Source organism: Cherax quadricarinatus, chromosome 2 (assembly GCF_038502225.1).
Source record: "Cherax quadricarinatus isolate ZL_2023a chromosome 2, ASM3850222v1, whole genome shotgun sequence".
NCBI classification, from domain to species: Eukaryota; Metazoa; Arthropoda; class Malacostraca; order Decapoda; family Parastacidae; genus Cherax; species Cherax quadricarinatus.
Genome location: NC_091293.1, coordinates 77,362,952 through 77,387,082, shown reverse-complemented (window position 1 = coordinate 77,387,082; position 24,131 = coordinate 77,362,952). Strand labels below are relative to the sequence as shown.

The following is a 24,131-nucleotide window of genomic DNA, read 5'->3' as shown; positions in this document are numbered from 1 at the left end:
GTTGGTGTTTCTCTCTATTTTGTGGCCAGAATTTGTTTTGTACTCTGATGAAGACTTAATTTCCTCGTGTTTGCCATATCTGAGTACTAATTGAAATTTCTCATCGTTAAACTTCATATTGTTTTCTGCAGCCCACTGAAAGATTTGGTTGATGTCCGCCTGGAGCCTTGCAGTGTCTGCAATGGAAGACACTGTCATGCAGATTCGGGTGTCATCTGCAAAGGAAGACAGAGTGCTGTGGCTGACATCCTTGTCTATGTCGGATATGAGGATGAGGAGCAAGATGGGAGCGAGTACTGTGCCTTGTGGAACAGAGCTTTTCACCGTAGCTGCCTCGGACTTTACTCTGTTGACTACTACTCTCTGTGTTCTGTTAGTGAGGAAATTATAGATCCATCGACCGACTTTTCCCGTTATTCCTTTAGCACGCATTTTGTCCGCTATTACGCCATGGTCACACTTGTCGAAGGCTTTTGCAAAGTCTGTACATATTACATCTGCATTCTTTTTATCTTCTAGTGCATCTAGGACCTTGTCGTAGTGATCCAATAGTTGAGACAGACAGGAGCGACCTGTTCTAAACCCATGTTGCCCTGGGTTGTGTAACTGATGGGTTTCTAGATGTGTGGTGATCTTGCTTCTTAGGACCCTTTCAAAGATTTTTATAATATGGGATGTTAGTGCTATCGGTCTGTAGTTCTTTGCTGTTGCTTTACTGCCCCCTTTGTGGAGTGGGGCTATGTCTGTTGTTTTTAGTAACTGTGGGACGACCCCCGTGTCCATGCTCCCTCTCCATAGGATGGTAAAAGCTTGTGATAGGGGCTCCTTGCAGTTCTTGATGAACACAGAGTTCCATGAGTCTGGCCCTGGGGCAGAGTGCATGGGCATGTCATTTATCGCCTGTTCAAAGTCATTTGGCGTCAGGATAACATCAGATAGGCTTGTGTTAACCAAATTTTGTGGCTCTCTCATAAAAAATTCATTTTGATCTTCGGCTCTCAGTCTGGTTAGCGGCTTGCTAAAAACTGAGTCATATTGGGACTTGAGTAGCTCGCTCATTTCCTTGCTGTCATCTGTGTAGGACCCATCTTGTTGAAGTAGGGGCCCAATACTGGACGTTGTTCTCGACTTTGATTTGGCATAGGAGAAGAAATACTTTGGGTTTCTTTCGATTTCATTTATGGCTTTTAGTTCTTCCCGCGATTCCTGACTCCTATAAGATTCCTTTAGCTTAAGTTCGATGCTTGCTGTTTCTCTGACCAGTGTCTCCCTACGTCTTTCAGATATACTGACCTCTTTTAGCCGCTCTGTTATTCTTTTCCGTCACCTGTAAAGGGAGCGCCTGTCCCTTTCTATTTTACATCTACTCCTCCTTTTTCTTAGAGAAATAAGCCTTGTGCATACATCAAGTGCCACCGAGTTAATCTGTTCTAGGCATAAGTTGGGGTCTGTGTTGCTTAGTATATCTTCCCAGCTTATATCAGTTAGGATTTGGTTTACTTGGTCCCACTTTATGTTTTTGTTATTGAAGTTGAATTTGGTGAATGCTCCCTCGTAACTAATCTCATTTTGTCGGTCTGGGGCTCCGCGCATACATGTCTGAACCTCAATTATGTTGTGATCTGAGTATATTGTTTTTGATATGGTGACATTTCGTATCAGATCATCATTGTTAGTGAACATGAGGTCTAGTGTATTCTCCAGTCTAGTAGGCTCTATTATTTGCTGGTTTAAATTGAATTTTGTGCAGAGATTTAAAAGCTCGTGCGAGTGTGAGTTTTCATCAGAGCTGCCTCCTGGTGTTATTACTGCAACAATATTATTTGCTATATTCCTCCATTTTAGGTGCCTTAAGTTGAAATCCCCCAGGAGCAAGATGTTGGGTGCAGGAGCTGAAAGATTTTCCAGACAGTGGTTAATTTTTAACAGCTGTTCCTGGAATTGCTGGGATGTTGCATCCGGAGGCTTGTAGACTACCACAATGACTAGGTTTTGGTTCTCGATCTTTACTGCTAAAACTTCCACTACATCATTTGAGGCATTCAGCAGTTCTGTGCAAACAAGTGACTCTGCGATGTACAGGCCAAACCCCCCTTTTGCCTGTTCACTCTGTCGCATCTGTATAGGTTGTAACCTGGGATCCGTATTTCGTTGTCCAAGTGATCCTTTATGTGGGTCTCAGTGAAAGCCACGAGCATTGCCTTTGCCTCTGCAAGCAGTCCACGGATGAAAGGTATTTTGTTTGTTGCTGGCTTTAGACCCTGTATATTTGCAAAGAAGAATGTCATCGGACTGGCGGTATTGTTGGTACTGGGGGGGAAGGGGTTCCGGCATTAGTATCTGTATCTGTTGGCTTGGAGTGGAGGCCATTGACTGTGGTTCCACTCCAGGAATGACTGGATTTGGTGTACGACTTCTGCCATTTCCTGCCAGTTTTTTTTTTCTTCCTGGCACTAAAAAACCTCTCCCTTTTGAGTGGCTGTGGCTACCCAGGTTTTCCCATGGCCTGGATGTTTTGTATCTTTTTGTCCCCTTTAGATGGTGTGCCTGGCAATTTAAGTTATAGCAAAGTCTTTCCTGTACTGAAGAGGGACACATTTCAGGGTGAAAAAGCTTACAGGAAGGGAGTTTGCATTTTTCTGTTGTCATATGGGCACGGCATTTTCTAGGGTGGTCATAGTTGCACGTCCCATCTGTTTTTCCAGATTTCCCATGCCTGCAGATACCAAGTGCATAGTATGTGCACAGGCTTGGTTTCCGTTTGCCTTGGGTTTCTGTGACTGTATTCCCTGTTGGTGCATGTTTGCCTTGGGTTTCTGTGACTGTATTCCCTGTTGGTGCATGTTTACCTGTCTTATTCCTATCCTCCCTAGCACCAACAAAGGAGCTCCCACCAGTTGTTTTTGGTAATATATCCTCACTATTGCTAGTGGAGTCCTCTTGTTTGCTATTTCCTGTGGTATTTCTAGTTTGCAATATTGGTTTTATCTTATCTTTGACTACACTTGATTCTCCACTACGGCTCCTGTCTCCCATGAGGTCATTTATATGCATTCCATCCTGCGTACAATTCCCGACTACCTGGACAAAATCTCCAGCTTCACCATTACTGTCTCCCAGGACAGCACCTCCAGCTTCACCATTACTGTCTACCAGGACAGCACTATCAGCCCCACATTTACTGACAACCAGGACATCACCTCCTGCCTTACAGTTTCTGTCTACATGACCAGCATCAAGGGCAGTACCATCCAGCCCAGACTTTTTATGTTCCCATCTGTTGTAGAAAGCTTCCAGGTTGTCTATGAAAGCAGCTTTGATGTTATCCTCTTTTAATACCAATGTGATATTAGTCCACAGAGTTATCTCATTTGGACATACCCAAAAACACTTCCCTGTTTTAATACTTCTTGTAGCTACTTCTTGGATATTTGCACAAGGGGCATGACACCAATTTCCACAAATATGACAATTTATCCATGTGGAAGCCCGTTTGTTTGACTGATTGCAGACTACACAGGGCTTCATGATGATCTGAATGGTTGAATTACTGTAATTCTACTAGCAACCTCTTGTATACTCTATTAATAACCTCCTTAAAGTGAAGCTCTAGCTATTTGTATTTCTATTTCTAACTGTACTTGTATGTTAGGACAGCTTACCGGAGTACACTCCTGTTTTTTATTTATTGTTTGTGTTTATAAGGGCGCCTACAACCCCATCCGTTTACAGTCTGCTTTATTGTCCAACGAATCCGTTTGAAATCGGTCGAGGGTTCGGACCAGTCGAGGGTTCGGAACCAGTCTGATCTGATCAGTGGGTCACTTATTTAAAACATACTGGTCGGTGATTTGGGCTAACACATGAAGGATCTACTGGAAGTTATCTACCCGAGTAATATGTGATTTGATTAATACAAAAAGTATAACTTGCGTGTTGACGAACCGGTGATTGCTGGCAGCTCCTACAATGACGAATGGTCGACCTCAACCCTTGTTTATCAATCACTGTATCTAGCTTTTCTAGGTTTTTTCCGTCTCCACCACAATAAATGCTATATTATCACTATAGTTGACTGGTGGAAATTTTGGAGGAAGGATGCTTTTTCTGTAGTAATATTTGCTTCTCGTTATGTATATTGTGACCGCTGGTAACTACAGGTTATATGAGATTCACAGTACAGTGGACCCCCGGTTAACGATTTTAATCCGTGCAAGAGGGCTCATCGTTATGCGAAATAATCGTTATGCGAATCAATTTTCCCCATAAGAAATAATGGAAATAAAATTAATCCGTGCAAGACGCCCAAAAGTATGAAAAAAAATTTTTTTTACCACATGAAATGTTAATTTTAATACACACAAACTGAAAAAGGCATGCACAATTAAATGGCACTTACTTTTATTGAAGATCTGGTGATGATTGATGGGATGGGAGGAGGGGAGAGAGTGTGTTAGTGTTTAGAAGGGGAATCCCCTTCCATTAGGACTTGAGGTAGTAAGTCCTTTTCTGGGGTTACTTCCCTTCTTCTTTTAATGCCACTAGGGCCAGCTTCAGAGTCACTGGACTTCTTTCGCACAAGATATCTGTCCATAGTGGCCTGTACCTCTCGTTCCTTTATGACTTGCCTAAAGTGTTTCACAACATTGTCAGTGTAATAATCACCAGCACGGCTTGCAATAGCTGTGTGAGGGTGATTTTCATCCATGAAGGTTTGCACTTCAAGCCACTTTGCACAGATTTCCTTAATCTTTGAAGTAGGCAACTTCTTCAATTTCTCTCTCCCCTCCTCCGAAGCAATTTCCTCAGGTGTGGCCTCTTGCTGTTGAAGTTGATCTAGCAGCTCATCAGTGGTTAGTTCTTCATTGTCCTCCTCCACCAACTCTTCCACATCCTCCCCACTAACCTCCAACCCCAAGGACTTTCCCAATGCCACAATGGATTCCTCAACTGGCACAGGATTCTCAGGGTTAGCCTCAAACCCTTCAAAATCCCTTTTGTCTACACATTCTGGCCACAGTTTCTTCCAAGCAGAGTTCAAGGTCCTCTTTGTCACTTCCTCCCAAGCCTTACCTATAAGGTTTACACAATTGAGGATATTAAAGTGATCTCTCCAAAACTCTCTTAGAGTCAGTTGAGTTTCTGAGGTCATTACAAAGCACCTTTCAAACAGAGCTTTTGTGTACAGTTTCTTGAAGTTGGAAATAACCTGCTGGTCCATGGGCTGCAGGAGAGGAGTGGTATTAGGAGGCAAAAACTTCACCTTAATGAAGCTCATGTCCCCATAAAGTCGCTCTGACACGTCTGTAGGATGACCAGGGGCATTGTCTAACACCAGGAGGCACTTAAGTTCTAATTTCTTTTCAGTTAGGTAATTTTTCACATTGGGGGCAAATGCATGGTGTAACCAGTTATAGAAAAATTCCCTAGTGACCCATGCCTTACTGTTTGCCCTCCACAGCACACACAAATTATCCTTGAGGACATTCTTTTGCCTGAACGCTCTGGGAGTTTCAGAGTGATACACTAATAAAGGCTTCACTTTGCAATCACCAGTAGCATTGGCACACATCAACAAAGTAAGCCTGTCTTTCATAGGCTTATGTCCTGGGAGTGCCTTTTCCTCCTGAGTAATGTAGGTCCTGCTTGGCATTTTCTTCCAGAACAGGCCTGTTTCATCACAATTAAACACTTGTTCAGGTTTCAGTCCTTCAGTTTCTATGTACTCCTTGAATTCCTGCACATATTTTTCAGCCGCTTTGTGGTCCGAACTGGCAGCCTCACCATGCCTTATCACACTATGGATGCCACTACGCTTCTTAAATCTCTCAAACCAACCTTTGCTGGCCTTAAATTCACTCACATCATCACTAGTTGCAGGCATTTTTTTAATTAAATCGTCATGCAACTTCCTAGCCTTTTCACATATGATCGCTTGAGAGACGCTATCTCCTGCTATCTGTTTTTCATTTATCCACACCAATAAGAGTCTCTCAACATCTTCCATCAATTGCGATCTTTGTTTCGAAAACACAGTTGAACCTTTGGCAAGAACAGCTTCCTTGATTGTCTTTCTGGTGCCCACAATAGTAGCGATGGTTGATTGGGGTTTCTTGTACAGCTTGACTAGGTCGGCTATACGCACTCCACTTTCATACTTATCAATTATCTCTTTCTTCATCTCTATAGTAATTCTTACCCTTTGAGGTGTAGGGTTGGCACTAGAAGCTTTCTTGGGGCCCATGGTCACTTATTTTCCAGAAACAGCACCGAAAATACTGTAATAATACGAAATATTCCGAGTGTATGCTTGGATGTTACCGCGGAGGCTGGCTGGTAAACAATGGGACGGAGCGGCACATGTGAGGCTGGCTGAGGGCACATTGGACGCGTCTCGGACGAAAATCGGTATGCGGGTTTTTAATCGGTATGCGGGGCAAAAATTTTGCGATAAAAGTAATCGTTATGCGGAAAAATCGCTATGCGATGCCATCGTTATGCGGGGGTCCACTGTATATGTCTGGTATTTCAAGAAATAGAAACTAATGAAAGTCACTCCACTCCACTAAGTACTATTACAATACTGGTTAGGTGCTACAACACTGTATTCTGCTAATCACTGGTATCCCTAGATTATATGCGAGTACACTAGCAGGCCAGGAAGATTTAAAACAGCTGACCAGTGTGGTAAGTTTCTGGCGACTTCTGGCACCTGCCTCTATAGGCTTATCACTTCATTTACAAATTCACCTGTTTTCAAATGACACTTTAGCCTTTATTATCTATATACTATTATCTATACTAGGGAGCCACTGTAGTATACACTATGTATACATTATATTATCAGGGAGACTTTCTTTCCTCTGACAAAGAAAAGTTCTATTATTATTATTTTGCACACGGCACACTAGGCCTATTCCCCTCTGGCAGTAAACTCTGCTAGGTAGTGCACACTAATTCTCCTTTTTTGACTCAGTATATAATGTCTTCTGCCCAAGATTGATTCCAGGCGCTAGAGGGATGTATCGTATAAGATTGATGGCACAAATTAAAGTTCTAGCACGTAAGAGCGACCGTGAAAACACGAGAAAACACGGAGCACAACGGGGCACGCTGGACTGTAGTGTTTAACATATGCTTACTAAAAGCTATTCAAAGCATTATTTTCAATGACACTACTTGGCAGTGGGTCCAGCTCCTCTACAACACTACTTGGCAGTGGCTTTATCAATACAAATTCTAGGACATAACTTGAAGACAGTAGGACTATATGCAGAAGATGAGGTAATCAGTCCCTCAACCTAGGAGTAGGTGCGAAGAGCACCGCAGTCATGGAGATTCTGGCTGGCGAAACGTCTACAATAAAGATACCCAGATGTTGCACATGTGTCTTAATTTCATCTTGTCGGTATTATATACCATTCTTACACAACACATAAATCACTTACTAAGAAAGTAGACTGGGCAGGCGATGCAGAATGCACCCAATGAAAAGTAGAGATGCCATTGGTACACTAAGAGAAAACACCGTAAGTGTCCAAGGCCCAAGACTGTTCAACAGCCTCTCACCATGCATAAGGGGAATTGCCAATAGGCCCCTGGCTGCCTTCAAGAGGGAGATGGACAGATTCTTAAAGTCAGTGTCGGATCAGCTGGGCTGTGGTTCGTATGTTGGACTACGTGAGGCCAGCAGTAAGAGCCTGGTTGATCAGGTCCTGATCCACCAGGAGGCCTGACCGTGGACCAGGCCGTGGGGATGTTGATCCCCGGAATACCCTCCAGGTAGATTATACCTATGGCATTCATTTTGTATGCAATCACTCCTTGATCATATTTGTCAAATACCTTAGCATTTGACAAATATGATCATTGGTTTTCTCCCAGCACCTTCAGATTTCTGTCATACTGATTTAGCAGTTGAGACAGGCAAGATCTTCCAGTTCCAAAATTGTGCTGGTTTGGGTTGTGTAGTTCCACAGTATATAATTTGAAATCTCATCATTCTTTTAAGACATGGGATGCAAAGGAGCTATATCTGTACTCTTCAAGGTCTCTAATATTTCATATAGATCTAAGATCATTCTTCAAAGAATACTGAGGGCTCGTGGTAGTTTGGATATTTTAATAAATAAGGAATTCCGTGAATCTGGTCCAGATGCTGAGTGAGAGGGCACGTTCTCAATTTTTTTTTTTTGAATTCAATAGGATTAGTACTAATGTCAGTTAGTTGGTCTGTGCAGCCTTCAGATGGAATGAAAAAAGATTCTGCAATCTCCACCCTGCTGAGATTTAGTAGGTTGCTGAACACTGACTCACATTAGTCTTTGACTCTCACACATTTCCTGTTCGTCGTCAGTATATGAACCTTCTGTTATGAATGGTAGAATTCTACAAGTAGTTCTAAGCTTCAGATTTTTCATATGTACAGAAATATTTGGAGCTGCTTGCATTATCCTGGATGGCTTTTTGTTCCCTTTGTGCTTCTTCTGTTTGGTACAAGAGCTTAAGATTTTGCTCTATCTTGGTGATTTCTCAGCTAAGATTACCTTTCCTTCATTGTGACACTCATGTTGTTAAGCAATTCCATTTTTTCTTCTGTACAATCTTCTACACTTTTTTTCTATATCTGATCATTACTTAGGTTTCCTCAATAGTAAATATTTAACCCGTTAACTGTCCGAACGTAGATCTACATTCTCTCACCCAACGCTCCAAATGTTTAAAAAAAAAAAATTAACCCTTAAACTGTCCAAACACAGATCTATGTCCATGTGCATAGCACTCAGGACATAGATCTACGTCTGATTTTACATGCTTTCTTATGTTAAAAAAAAGTAGATCTGCAAACTGAGCACTATGCACATGAGCGTAGATCTACGTTGGGACAGTTGAAGGGTTAAATAAAGAGGGCATTTTTCTACATGTAATAGGATAAAAATAAATTTAGGGTCAGTACTTGCCGAGATATAAGGCAGCGAAGATGGCACTGGATGCTCACCTGACGGCAACATGGAGTCCTGCCGCTTGCAGAAATGTTGCCGATATACCTCTTTTCCTCTTTTTTTTTATTTATATAACTGTTATGTTAACCCCTACTCCTGTATATATTACTAAATGTAAAAGGAGAAACCTAGGTAGTAGGCTGGAAGACAGCAACCGTCCAGGGAGGTAATACCGTCCTGCCAAGCGAGTGCAAAACGAAAGCCTGTAATTGTTTTACATGATGGTAGGATTGCTAGTGCCCTTTTTTCTGTCTCATGAACATGTAAGATTTCAGGTACATCTTGCTACTTCTACTTACATTTAGGTCACACTACACATACATGTACAAGCATATATATACACACCCCTCTGGGTTTTCTTCTATTTTCTTTCTAGTTCTTATTCTTGTTTATTTCCTCTTATCTCCATGGGGAAGTGGAACAGAATTCTTCCTCCGTAAGCCATGCGTGTTGTAAGAGGCGACTAAAATGCCGGGAGCAAGGGGCTAGTAACCTCTTCTCCTGTATATACAGTGGACCCCCGCATACCGATGGCATCACATAACGATTAATCCGCATACCGCTTGCTTTAATCGCAAAAATTTTGCCTCGCATACCGCTTAAAAACCCGCTCACCGATTTTCGTCCGAGACGCGTCCAATGTGCGCCCTCAGCCAGCCTCACATGTGCCGCCGGTGGCATTGTTTACCAGCCAGCCTCCGCGGTAACATCCAAGCATACAATCGGAATATTTCGTATTATTACAGTGTTTTCGGTGCTTTTTCTGGAAAATAAGTGACCATGGGCCCCAAGAAAGCTTCTAGTGCCAACCCTACAGCAATAAGGGTGAGAATTCCAATAGAGATGAAGAAAGAGATCATTGATAAGTATGAAAGTGGAGTGCGTATCGCCGACCTGGTCAGGTTGTACAAGAAACCCCAATCAACCATCGCTACTATTGTGGGCACCAGAAAGGCAATCAAGGAAGCTGTTCTTGCCAAAGGTTTAACTGTGTTTTCGAAACAAAGATCGCAAGTGATGGAAGATGTTGAGAGACTCTTATTGGTGTGGATAAATGAAAAACAGCTAGCAGGAGATAGCGTCTCTCAAGCGATCATAAGCGAAAAGGCTAGGAAGTTGCATGAGGATTTAATTAAAAAAATGCCTGCAACTAGTGCTGATGTGAGTGAATTTAAGGCCAGCAAAGGTTGGTTTGAGAGATTTAAGAAGCGTAGTGGCATACATAGTGTGATAAGGCATGGTGAGGCTGCCAGTTCGGACCACAAAGCGGCTGAAAAATATGTGCATGAATTCAAGGAGTACATAGAGACTGAAGGACTGAAACCTGAACAAGTGTTTAATTGTGATGAAACAGGCCTGTTTTGGAAGAAAATGCCAAGCAGGACCTACATTACTCAGGAGGAAAAGGCACTCCCAGGACATAAGCCTATGAAAGACAGGCTTACTTTGTTGATGTGTTCCAATGCTACTGGTGATTGCAAAGTTAAGCCTTTATTAGTGTATCACTCTGAAACTCCCAGAGCGTTCAGGCAAAAGAATGTCCTCAAGGAGAATTTGTGTGTGCTGTGGAGGGCAAACAGTAAGGCATGGGTCACTAGGGACTTTTTCTATGACTGGTTACACCATGCATTTGCCCCCAATGTGAAAGATTACCTAACTGAAAAGAAATTAGAACTTAAGTGCCTCCTGGTATTAGACAATGCCCCTGGTCATCCTACAGACGTGGCAGAGCGACTTTATGGGGACATGAAATTCATTAACATCAAGTTTTTGCCTCCTAATACCACTCCTCTCCTGCAGCCCATGGACCAGCAGGTTATTGCAAACTTCAAAAAACTGTACACAAAAGCTCTGTTTGAAAGGTGCTTTGTAGTGACCTCAGAAACTCAACTGACTCTAAGAGAGTGTTGGAGAGAGCATTTTAATATCCTCAATTGTGTAAACCTTATAGGTAAGGCTTGGGAGGGAGTGACTAAGAAGACCTTGAACTCTGCTTGGAAGAAACTGTGGCCAGAATGTGTAGACAAAAGGGATTTTGAAGGGTTTGAGGCTAACCCTGAGAGGATTATGCCAGTTGAGGAATCCAATGTGGCATTGGGAAAGTCCTTGGGGTTGAAGGTTAGTGGGGAGGATGTGGAAGAGTTGGTGGAGGAGGACAATGAAGAACTAACCACTGATGAGCTGATAGATCAACTTCAACAGCAAGAGGCCAGACCTGAGGAAACTGGTTCAGAGGAGGGGAGAGAGAAATTGAAGAAGTTGCCTACTACAAAGATTAAGGAAATGTGTGCAAAGTGGCTTGAAGTGCAAACCTTTTTTGATGAAAATCACCCTCACACAACTATTGCAAGCCGTGTTGGCAACCTGTACACTGACAATGTTGTGAAACACTTTAGGGAAGTCATAAAGGAACGAGAGGTACAGGCCACTATGGACAGATATGTTGTGCGAAAGAAGTCCAGTGACTCTGAAGCTGGTCCTAGTGGCATTAAAAGAAGAAGGGAAGTAACCCCAAAAAAGGACTCGACACCTCAAGTCTTAATGGAAGGGGATTCCCCTTCTAAACACTAACACTCTCTCTCCCCTCCTCCCATCCCATCAATCATCACCAGATCTTCAATAAAAGCAAGTGTCATGTAAGTGTGCATGCCTTTTTCAGTTTGTGTGTATTAAAATTAACATCTCATGTGGTAAAAATTTTTTTTTTTCATACTTTTGGGTGTCTTGCACGGATTAATTTGATTTCCATTATTTCTTATGGGGAAAATTCATTCGCATACCGATTATTTCGCATAACAATGACCCCTCTTGCACGGATTAAAATCGGTATGCGGGGGTCCACTGTATTACTAAATATACAAGGAGAAACTTTCATTTTTCCTTTTGGGCCACCCCGCCTTGGTGGGATATGGCCAGTGTGTTGAAAGAAAGAAAGAAGTAAAAGGAGAAACTATCGTTTTTCCTTTTTGGGCCACCCCACCTCGGTGGGATGCGGCTGGTGCATTGAAAGAAAGAATTACAATTTCCCCACCTCAGTGGGATATGGCTGGTGCGTTGAAAGAAGAAGAATTACAATTTGTAGTGTTCTTGTGATTTCACAGTCAATCTTTGTTCTGACATTAATACAATGGAACCCCGAGTTTTGAACTTTCTTTGTTCCAGAAGGCTGTTCGAGTGCAGTTACCGAACAAATTTATTTCCTTAAGGAATAATGAAAATTAGATTAGTCCGTTTCAGACCCCCAAAAGCACTTACAATAATACACTTACATAACTGGTAGAGTTGGGAGCAGTTCGAAACTCGGGGTTTCACTGTATTAGGTAATGAAATAGTACTCAAAAAGTCACAAACACACTAACAAATGAAGATTTTCACCTGCCTTAGTCACATACTATTGTCTAGAAATATATACAAAGTATTTATAGGTCCCAGCAATGTTTTAGACATGCTGGAGTATATATGAAACTCCTTGAAAAACGGTGTAAGACGAGTGTCATTCCACTGCTGACAGTGCAGCAGTGAAGTGACACTTGATGATTGTGCACTGCCTTGGCTTTATTTGTTTTCACTGTTACACAAACATGACTGTCTACACATGAACATGTCTGGCCAGGGAGGTACTACTGTTCTGCCAAGTGAGTGTAAAATGGAAGCCTGTAATTGTTTTACATGTTGGTAGGATTGCTGGTGTCTTTTTTATATATACACCCCTCTGGATTTTCTTCTGTTTTCTTACTAGTTCTTGTTTTTGTTTATTTCCTCTTATCTCCACGGGGAAGTGGAACAGAATTCTTCCTCCGTAAGCCACACGTGTTGTAAGAGGCGACTAAAATGCCAGGAGCAAGGGGCTACTAACCCCTTCTCCTGTATATATTACTAAAGTTAAAAAAAGAAGCTTTTGTTTTTGTTTCTGGGCCACCCTGCTTTGGTGAGATACAGCCACTTTGATAAAAGAAGAGGAAGAAAAACTTGAAATGTCTGTATCAGCGAAGTGCCATAAAGCAAAGTGCTGTAAAGCGGGGCCCTCCTGTACTGTTGTCATTTCATCTCTAATTTCTGTGGATTTACAATGTTCCTAGCACAGAGACACTAATCATACATAGGCCTGTGTGGCCATTTCTATTATCCTTCCAGAATGAAGCAGTAAACTCTACACACACTCTACCCTCTGCATTTATAGCTACAGGAGCAGAGTTATACTCATGGAGTCCTGGCTTTACCATTTAATCTATAGTACCAGGTATATTACTTTAAAAATGCTAGTGGATGTAGCACTCAGCACTTACTCTTATATGGTAAAGCCCCAGTCTAACACACATTGATTTAACAGATTTCCAGCTTAATGGACAAAATCAATTGTGAGGACAAAGTCTACTAATTCTAGAATCAACTGTTACTTGTTATGATCCTTTGGGAAAATTGATTTTGGATTTAATGGACAAAGTCAATTACTTCTAGACTCATTCAATATTGATACAGTCTGCTGGGTAAATTGATTTTGGATGTATATCGACAAAGTCTGTTAAATCCAGAACTGTCAGTTAAAGTCAGAATTGTCAATTATTGTTACAATTAAGGAAAAGTAATCTTATCATGGTAGTAGGCTGGTAGACAGCAACCACCCAGGGAGGTACTACCGTCCTGCCAAGTGAGTGTAAAACGAAAGCCTGTAATTGTTTTACATGATGGAAGGATTGCTGATGTCTTTTGTCTGTCTCATAAATATGCAAGATTACAGGTATGTCTTGCTACTTCTACTTACACTTAGGTCACACTACACATACATGCACACATTTATTTATACACACTCATCTGAGTTTTCTTTGATTTTATCTTAATAGTTCTTGGTCTTATTACTTTTCCTTTTATATCCATGGGGAAGTGGAATAAGAATCTTTCCTCCGTAAGACATGCGTGTTGTAAAAGTCAACTAAAATGCCGGGAACAATGGGCTAGTAACCCCTTTTCCTGTAAAGATTACTAAAAAGAATAAGATGAAAATTGTCAAAGTGGGAAGTGTGAATGTGCGTGGATGTTGTGCAAATGATAAGAAAGAGATGATTGTGGATGCTATGAATGAGAAGAAGCTGGATGTCCTGGCTTTAAGTGAAACAAAGCTGAAGGGGGTGGGAGAGTTTCAATGGAGAGAAATAAATGGGATTAGGTCAGGGGTTTCAAATAGAGTTAGAGCTAAAGAAGGAGTAGCAATAATGTTGAAGGATAAGCTATGGCAGGAAAAGAGGGACTATAAATGTATTAATTCAAGGATTATGTGGAGTAAAATAAAGATTGGATGTGAAAAGTGGGTTATAATAAGCATGTATGCACCTGGAGAAGAGAGAAGTGTAGAGGAGAGAGAGAGATTTTGGGAAATGTTGAGTGAATGCGTGGGGAGTTTTGAATCAAGTGTGAGAGCAATGGTGGTTGGGAATTTCAATGCTAAAGTGGGTAAAAATGTTATGGAGAGAGTAGTAGGTAAATTTGGGGTGCCAGGGGTAAATGTAAATGGGGAGCCTTTAATTGAGCTATGTGTAGAAAGAGATTTGGTAATAAGTAATACATATTTTATGAAAAAGAGGATAAATAAATATACAAGGTATGATGTAGCACGTAATGAAAGTAGTTTATTAGATTATGTATTGGTGGATAAAAGGTTGATGGGTAGGCTCCAGGATGTACATGTTTATAGAGGGGCAACTGATATATCGGATCATTATTTAGTTGTAGCTACAGTTAGAGTAAGAGGTAGATGGGAAAAGAGGAAGGTGGCAACAACAAGTAAGAGGGAGGTGAAAGTGTATAAACTAAGGGAGGAGGAAGTTCGGGTGAGATATAAGCGACTATTGGCAGAAAGGTGGGCTAGTGCAAAGATGAGTAGTGGGGGGGTTGAAGAGGGTTGGAATAGTTTTAAAAATGCAGTATTAGAATGTGGGGCAGAAGTTTGTGGTTATAGGAGGGTGGGGGCAGGAGGAAAGAGGAGTGATTGGTGGAATGATGAAGTAAAGGGTGTGATAAAAGAGAAAAAGGTAGCTTATGAGAGGTTTTTACAAAGCAGAAGTGCTATAAGAAGAGCAGAGTATATGGAGAGTAAAAGAAAGGTAAAGAGAGTGGTGAGAGAGTGCAAAAGGAGAGCAGATGATAGAGTGGGAGAGGCACTGTCAAGAAATTTTAATGAAAATAAGAAAAAATTTTGGAGTGAGTTAAACAAGTTAAGAAAGCCTAGGGAAAGTATGGATTTGTCAGTTAAAAACAGAGTAGGGGAGTTAGTAGATGGGGAGATGGAGGTATTAGGTAGATGGCGAGAATATTTTGAGGAACTTTTAAATGTTAGGAAGAAAGAGAGGCAGTAATTTCATGCACTGGTCAGGGAGGTATACCATCTTTTAGGAGTGAAGAAGAGCAGAATTTAAGTGTGGGGGAGGTACATAAGGCATTACGTAGAATGAAAGGGAGTAAAACAGCTGAAACTGATGGGATCATGACAGAAATATTAAAAGCAGGGGGGAATATAGTGTTGGAGTGGTTCGTACTTTTGTTTAATAAATGTATGAAAGAGGGGAGGGTACCAAGGGATTGGCGGAGAGCATGTGTAGTCCCTTTATATAAAGGGAAAGGGGACAAAAGAGACTAAAAATTATAGAGGAATAAGTTTACTGAGTATACCAGGAAAAGTGTACAGTAGGGTTATAATTGAAAGAATTAGAGGTAAGACAAAATGTAGGACTGCGGATGAGCAAGGAGGTTTCAGAGTGGGTAGGGGATGTGTAGATCAAGTGTTTACATTGAAGCATATATGTGAACAGTATTTAGATAAAGGTAGGGAAGTTTTAATTGCATTTATGGATTTAGAAAAGGCATATGACAGAGTGGATAGAGGAGCAATGTGGCAGATGTTGCAAGTATATGGAATAGGTGGTAAGTTATTAAATGCTGTAAAGAGTTTTTATGAGGATAGTGAGGCTCAGGTTAGGGTGTGTAGAAGAGAGGGAGACTACTTCCCGGTAAAAGTAGGTCTTAGACAGGGATGTGTAATGTCACCATGGTTGTTTAAGATATTTATAGATGGGGTTGTAAAGGAAGTAAATGCTAGGGTGTTCGGGAGAGGGGTGGGATTAAATTTTGGGGAATCAAATTCAAAATGGGAATTGACACAGTTACTTTTTGCTGATGATACTGTGCTTATGGGAGATTCTAAAGAAAAATTGCAAAGGTTAGTGGATGAGTTTGGGAATGTGTGTAAAGGTAGAAAGTTGAAAGTGAACATAGAAAAGAGTAAGGTGATGAGGGTATCAGATGATTTAGATAAAGAAAAATTGGATATCAAAGTGGGGAGGAGGAGTATGGAAGAAGTGAATGTTTTCAGATACTTGGGAGTTGACGTGTCGGCGGATGGATTTATGAAGGATGAGGTTAATCATAGAATTGATGAGGAAAAAAAGGTGAGTGGTGCGTTGAGGTATATGTGGAGTCAAAAAACGTTATCTATGGAGGCAAAGAAGGGAATGTATGAAAGTATAGTAGTACCAACTCTCTTATATGGGTGTGAAGCTTGGGTGGTAAATGCAGCAGCGAGGAGACGGTTGGAGGCAGTGGAGATGTCCTGTTTAAGGGCAATGTGTGATGTAAATATTATGCAGAAAATTCGGAGTGTGGAAATTAGGAAAAGGTGTGGAGTTAATAAAAGTATTAGTCAGAGGGCAGAAGAGGGGTTGTTGAGGTGGTTTGGTCATTTAGAGAGAATGGATCAAAGAAGAATGGCATGGAAAGCATATAAATCTATAGGGGAAGGAAGGCGGGGTAGGAGTCGTCCTCGAAAGGGTTGGAGAGAGGGGGTAAAGGAGGTTTTGTGGACAAGGGGCTTGGACTTCCAGCAAGCGTGCATGAGCGTGTTAGATAGGAGTGAATGGAGACGAATGGTACTTGGGACCTGACGATCTGTTGGAGTGTGAGCAGGGTAATATTTAGTGAAGGGATTCAGGGAAACCGGTTATTTTCATATAGTCGGACTTGAGTCCTGGAAATGGGAAGTACAATGCCTGCACTTTAAAGGAGGGGTTTGGGATATTGGCAGTTTGGAGGGATATGTTGTGTATCTTTATATGTGTATGCTTCTAAACTGTTGTATTCTGAGCACCTCTGCAAAAACAGTGATAATGTGCAAGTGTGGTGAAAGAGTTGAATGATGATGAAAGTATTTTCTTTTTGGGGATTTTCTTTCTTTCTTTTTTTGGGTCACCCTGCCTCGGTGGGAGACGGCCAACTTGTTGAAAAAAAAAAAAAAAAAATCTATATTTCATTCTCCATGGGGAAGTGGAACAGAATTCTTCCTCCGTAAACCATGCGTGTTGTAAGAGGAGACTAAAATGCCGGGAGCAACGGGCTAGTAACCCCTTCTCCCATATAAATTACTAAATTTAAAAGAGAAACTTCCAGGAACGGATTATGGGCGATAATTGAGGGACTACTGTATCCCTTTTATTTTATTAACTGCGCACAAGGAACACTGAATTCAACTATAAATCTTACTCTTAACCCTTTGACTGTCGCGGCCGTATATATACGTTTTACGAGGTGCCGTGTTTGACGTATATATACTCATAAATTCTAGCGGCTTCAAATCAAGCAGGAGAAAGCTGGTAGGCCCACATGTGAGAGAATGGGTCTGTGTGGTCAGTGTGCACCATATAAAAAAAATCCTGGAGCACGCAGTGCATAATGAGAAAAAAAAAAACTCCGACCGTTTTTTTTAATTAAAATGCCGACTTTGTGGTCTATTTTCGTATAGTATTTATGGTTGTATTCTCGTTTTCTTGGTCTCATTTGATAGAATGGAAAACATATTACAGAAATAGAGGTGTTTTTGATTGATTTTACTATAAAAAGAACCTAGAAATGGAGCTCAAAGTAGGGGAAATGTTTGATTTTTGCCAATGTTCAAAAGTAAACAAATGATGCCATTGTCCAATAAATGTCCAACTAGCCATTCTAATATGCAGTCATGAATGGGTTGATGTTATTTATACAGGTATTACAGCATTGCAGTAGCCTGCATAATAGTAAGTCTAATATTTTTTGTTTGAATAAAAATTCAAAATAGAAAGCAAGAGTAATACCAGAGAGGCCTGGAGACGTGACTGATGAACAAAGAAAACGTTATTTTAGAGCCTGGAATGTCTGCATTGTTCATTCTGGACCTTATTTTGAAATTGTCATATTTTTTAGTTTTCGTGAAATTGGCCAAATTGCAAATTTCTGACCACATTATTAGGTAGTTGAAATCAGTAAATGGGCAGTTTCTTGTACTCAGTCGATAGAAAAAATGAAGTTCTAAAGAAATAGCTATGAGTTTGGGCGACTGGAACAATGGAATTAGCCGAAAATAGGGCTCAAAGTGGGCGAAATCGCCGATTTGTAAACAGCGCCGAGGTCGCTAACTTCGCGAGAGCATAATTCCGTCAGTTTTCCATCAAATTTCGTTTTTTTGGTGTCATTACAATCGGGAAAATATTCTCTATCATTTCATAAGAAAAAATAATTTTTTTTTTTTTTTTAAATTTTGTGACACCAGGAGACACCTCAGGATTGGGGGTTGCGACAGTCAAAGGGTTAAGTGCACACACGTAAATCAGTAATTTGGCCAATTTCCCACAAAATTCAACAAATTTCACTTGAAAAACAGTCCAAAACAAACCCTGCAGAATCCTTCCAGCTACTAAAGCCACTTTTCATCTGTTCATTAATCATGTCCCCAGGACTCTTATATAGCACTAACAATCCATTTTCAATGCATCACAAAAAATTGAAATTTTTACCCTATTTCTTGGATAATAAAATATAATCAATAATAATTGGGTATGGTTTAGGCCATTCCAATAATTGAAGCAGACCTAGGTTAGCTCTGCATATACAGAGGCTTTTGGAATGTACACCCAATTGCTATACTCCTTTGTACAAACTTGTATCATGCTGAAATAAACTTATTCTTAAAATAGACTGAGGGTAGGTGCGGTCTACCCTTCCTCAGGAGTATCACCAAAAATTAAATATTTCTCCCACTTTGAGCCCCATTTCAAGCTACTTCAGGTTTCAAACCAACCAAAATCATTTCTTTTTCACTAGTATGTTTAACATTCTATTAATTGTTACTAAGAAATAGGCAATAAAACCATTGAAAACTATCACAGAAAACTCCTCAAAGTTGCTATTTTAAACCAGACACAAAGCTAGAGGTTTGCTTTTCTCATCAAGCACTGTATAGGGCAGGATTTTTTTGCATACAGTGCACACTCACTAAACAGGCCAATTTTTGCAAGTCTAGGCCAAAATTCACAGCTCACAGCAAATTTGTGCCTAAAACGTAGATGAACATGAGTGACACTGGCATCAATAACATAGCTCTACATGGGAGACAGTAAAGCGTTAAATCAAGTTACACTGTACAGGAATGTCCCACTTTATGGTGGTTTCGCATTACAGCATTTTTCAACTATACCCATTCTTCATTTATTCGAAGCTTGTTTCACTATTCTGGCACTTTTTTGGCCCAATGCACTCAGCAGCTGGGTGTCTGGCGTGCCATTTTCTCCACTGTGTTTTCAGCCTTCACGTGCTCTGCATCTCTCAGGATTCTGTCTGGAAACTTTCCAATGTTTCAAATGTTTTAAAGTTATTATGTATACGTATTTTATGTATTATTTTTGTGTTACAATGGTATCTATGGATAGTTGTGATAAAAAAAAGGAGTCGTAAGCCTCTCACTTTAACCCTTCAGGGTCCATGCTGTAGATCTACGGCTTTACATTGAGGGTCCAAACAGTAGGTCTACGCCATGAGCTCAGCTCACTCTGATGAGTTGTGAGCAGTAAATTTGGGCCTAGATATGAGAGAACACATCTATGTGGTATGTGTGCACCACATAAAACAAATCCTGCAGCACACAGTGCATAATGAGAAAAAATTGAGATCGTAATTTTCGATTACAACAGCGACTTTGCAGTGTTTTTTTGTTTGTATTTTTATATTTGTATTTGCGATTTCTTGGTCTCATTTGATAGAATGGAAGATGCATTACAGAAATAGAAATGATTTTGATTGGTTTTAGTACTGAAAATGGCTTGAAACTGAGCTCAAAGTAGTGGAAATATTAAATTTTTGCTGATGTTCAAGAGTAAGCAAATGACCTCACACGTCTAATACACGCCAGCTGGTGGGTCTAATATATGTTTACAAATGTGGTGATGTTATTCATACAATTATTACAATATTGTATAAAAGTAAATATTCTATTTTTTGGTTTGAATAAAAATTCATTATGTGAATAAAAAATCAAAATGGAATTCATTTGTAAAGCCTGAAAACATAACTAATGAACAGAGGAAATGTTAGTTTAGTGCCAGGAATGCCTGCATTGTTTATTCTGGACATTATTTTGAAATTGGAATATTTTGAACTTTGCATTAAATTGGCCAAATTATCAATTTCCGATCACTTTATTTTGTAGTTGTAACAGTTGAATTCGCGATTTCTTGTGCTCAGTCAATAGAATAGAAGCAATACTAGTGAAATAGCTAAGAATTTGGTCGACTGGAATAATGTAATTGGCCTAAAATGGGAGTCAAAGTCGGCAAAATAGCTGATGCGTAAGTATCGCTGACACATCAAAATTCGCGAGAGCATAATTTCGTCAATTTTCCATCAAATTTCATACTTTTTGTTTTATTATCTTCAGAAAAAAGATTCTCTACCATTTCATAAGAAAAAAATAACAAAATTATTTTTTGAAAATTCTGACACTGGTGCGCACTTTGAAATTTGGCCTCTGGACCCTGAAAGGGTTAAGTGCCAAGTTAAAAATGATTCAACTCAGTGAGAAAGGTAAATGTATGGCTGAGATAGGCTGTAAGTTAGGTTTGGCTTGTCAAACAGTACAATTGTGAACTCTAAGGAAAAAGCATTGAAGGAAATTTTAAGTGCTACACCAGTGAACACTCAAGTTATAGGAAAATGTGTTAATGTTATTGTTGACATAAAAACATGACCCCTCTCCTTTCACCTCTCTCAGTTGTGAGGTCTAGTTGCCTCACATTTCCAGCATGGGTCACATGCCACAAACAATACCACAAAATGGCTTTGGCTAACAGAGATAATGCAGGGCAGGCACAATTACCCCACTCCCTGCCAGTTCACCAGGAAAATGGGGAATGTGGCAATTTATATTAAGATATGCCTGAGGTTGTGAAATTTACCTGTCTTTTGTGTGTTTATGGCATGATGGTAGTACGTACCTCGCTGGTTTTAATAAAGAAAATTCTGGAAACCAAAACTTGATTAAAGCCAATATGACTTATTCCACATTACTAGTGTATTATTACATTAAATGATGTACCTTCAGGTGTTTCACATGGATTGCTGGCTGCTTGCATACACTGAGACACTTCTTCAATCTTAGTGCGGCAGTATATCATTTCGGCCTCAAATGATCGAACAAGATTAATGAAGAATACCTCAGGAGCTTTATTTTCTCCTTGTAAGGCCATTGGGGTGTCCTTGGTCCGTCGAGCCATTTCTACATTTTCTGCTTCCTGGAAATAAACACGTTAACTGCATCAAACATAAAATCAGATAAATTATAAAACTAGACAGATGTTTCCATAATAAAAAAAAAGTTACATTTATTTCCCAGGAACTAGTAAACCACATCACATTTTCAGGCATAACAGGTGAGAAGCAAGATGGAACAATGTTATATACTGTAGTAAAAAACTGTAGTATTAAGAAATAGAAAATGGTTATCTTCTCCCTACTAGAGGTCAACAGCCTCTTTCCTGAAGCTCTCACCTGCCAGGATCCCAGAAACAAGAGCAGGTTCATATGGTTATATAGAATATGAGGGGGCCAGTCAAGGAGCATAAAATTTTCAGTGTATTTCAATTCTTTACATGAAGCACAAGTTTTGTAAAATAAAGCTGAAAGAAAAACAAAATTATCAGGCAAAAAATGATTTGAGGATTCTAAGAAGAGGAATAAAGAAACAGTAAGTTTGCTGAGTCAAGCTCTGTATTATGCAATAGTTCTGTTCTGTAACACTGGTGAAGGTTCATCAAGTGAAGGTGGCTGGTGTTACTGCATATAAACCAAGTGTTGAGGATGAGAATAATCAATACTGTGCATTTAGGATGTGCTGCAAAGTAACATGGGTACATTGATAATGATATACTGTAAAGAGAACTTATGCATTACATATAATTGAAGTACTAAGATACACAAACATACATGGCACAATGTAAAGATGATACATTAACTAAATTCTATATGCACAAATGCTGTGCTTTATGGACTGTCAGTGAACGTTTTTGCACATATCACAGCAACTGACAAATGATAATGTGTTGAATTTAAATGCACATGAACCCTCTCGGTGTCGGTCCTGTTGTATCACAGCTCTGAAGCCAGTGTGGGCCCTGTAGTACTATGTCATGAGCTCAGCTCGCTCAGATAAGCTGTGAGTGGTAAATTCGGGCCTATATATGAGAGAATGGGTCTATGAAGTTTATGTGCACCATATAAAAGTTCCTGCAGCACGCAGTGCATAATGAGAAAAAAACTGCGACCGTGCTTTTGGCTTAAAGCAGCGACTCTGTGGTGTATTTTCGGACTTGAGTCCTGGAGATGAAAAGTACAGTGTTTGCACACTGAAGGAAGGGTGTTAATGCTGCAGTTTTATAACTGTAGTGTAAATGCACCTCTGGCAAGACAATGATGGAGTGAATGATGATGAAAGTTCTTTTTCGGGCCACCCTGCCTTGGTGGGAGAAGGCCGATGTGTTAATAAAAAAAAATAAGTTTTTCTCAATTTTTTGTACTAAATACTTTCGTACTTTTTTGTATGTTTATTTTATACATGTATATATAGACCCCTTGAGGAAAGCATCTTAATTCCAGTGAGACGTTCTTAATCTTAATTTTAGTTCCTTCCTTGGACTGAACCTGGTCCCAGTCCAGTATAACCTTAATGGATTTAGCACCTTCACATGATTCTAATAATGATAAGTATGCATATAAAGCTTACATTTATTTAATTGGTTAGGAATTGTAGTTTAATTGTTTTTAGTTGGGTTGTGGTAGTTGCTGTTCCTCCATACTGAACATGTTAAGTGGTGAGACATGGGACCTAGTGCCCCACCATCCCTAACATTATTATACTCATCACTACCTTCCCACACTACATACCCATAAACTCCTCCCTTTCTGTCTCTGCCCCTTCCCCCTCTCTTTCTCTTGAAGACAGTCCTGTTGCTGCCCACTGCTTCACATATATTTACTGTGCTGTGTACTATACTGTAGCTCTGCTCTGACTCAATAAAATTTTTTTAACACACCGCCCATCTCTCAACAAGGCAGGTGACCTGAAAAAGAAGAAACCAATTTTTTTTTCTTCCTTTTACATTTAATAATTTATACAGTAGAAGGGGTTACTAGCCTCTTGCTCCCAGCATTTGAATTACCTCTTACAACATGCAAGGCCTACAGAAGAAGGATTCTTTTTTCACTTCCCCATGGATAAATAACACATATACATTAATTAATCCTTTGAGGGTCCGTCCCATAGTTCTACGGCTTTGAAGCCAGGGTCAGTGCCGTAATACATCGTCATGAGCTCAGCTCATTCAGATAAGCTGTGAGTGCAAAATTTGGGCCTAGATATGAGAGAATGCATCTATGTGGTAAGTGTGCACCATATAAAACAAATCCTGCAGCAAGCAGTGCATAATGAGAAAAAAACTGCAATCATGTTTTAGGATTAAAACAGTGACTTTGCGGTGTATTTTTGTATGATTTTTACAGTTGTATTCATGGTTTCTTGGTCTCATTTGATAGAATGGAAGATATATTACAGAAGTAGAGATGATTTTGATTGGTTTTAGTACTGAAAATACCTTGAAATTGAACCTAAAGTAACACATCAGCTGGTGGGTCTAGTGTGAGTTCACAAATGGGCTGATATTATTTATACAATTGTTACAATATTGCACAACAGTAAATCTTCTATTATTTGTTGTGAATAAAAATTCTTTATGTGATTAAAAAATCATAATGGAATTCATCTGTAAAGCCTGCAAACGTAACTAA

At 40.1% G+C, this 24,131-nt stretch overlaps 1 protein-coding gene across 8 annotated transcripts in view; it reads right to left on the bottom strand.

Moving 5' to 3' along the window:
- The window catches only part of LOC128698885 (nucleoporin p58/p45), a 154,516-nt gene that overhangs the window by 75,012 nt on the left and 55,373 nt on the right, over positions 1–24,131 (bottom strand). For all 8 annotated transcript variants that reach the window (XR_011392474.1, XR_011392477.1, XM_070089052.1 and 5 more), the window contains one exon: positions 21,388–21,583. Coding sequence is in view for 6 of the 8 variants with exons in the window: in XM_070089052.1 (XP_069945153.1) it covers positions 21,388–21,583 (196 nt within the window). In the remaining 2 variants the exon portion in view is untranslated. The remainder of the gene's footprint in view (positions 1–21,387; positions 21,584–24,131) is intronic.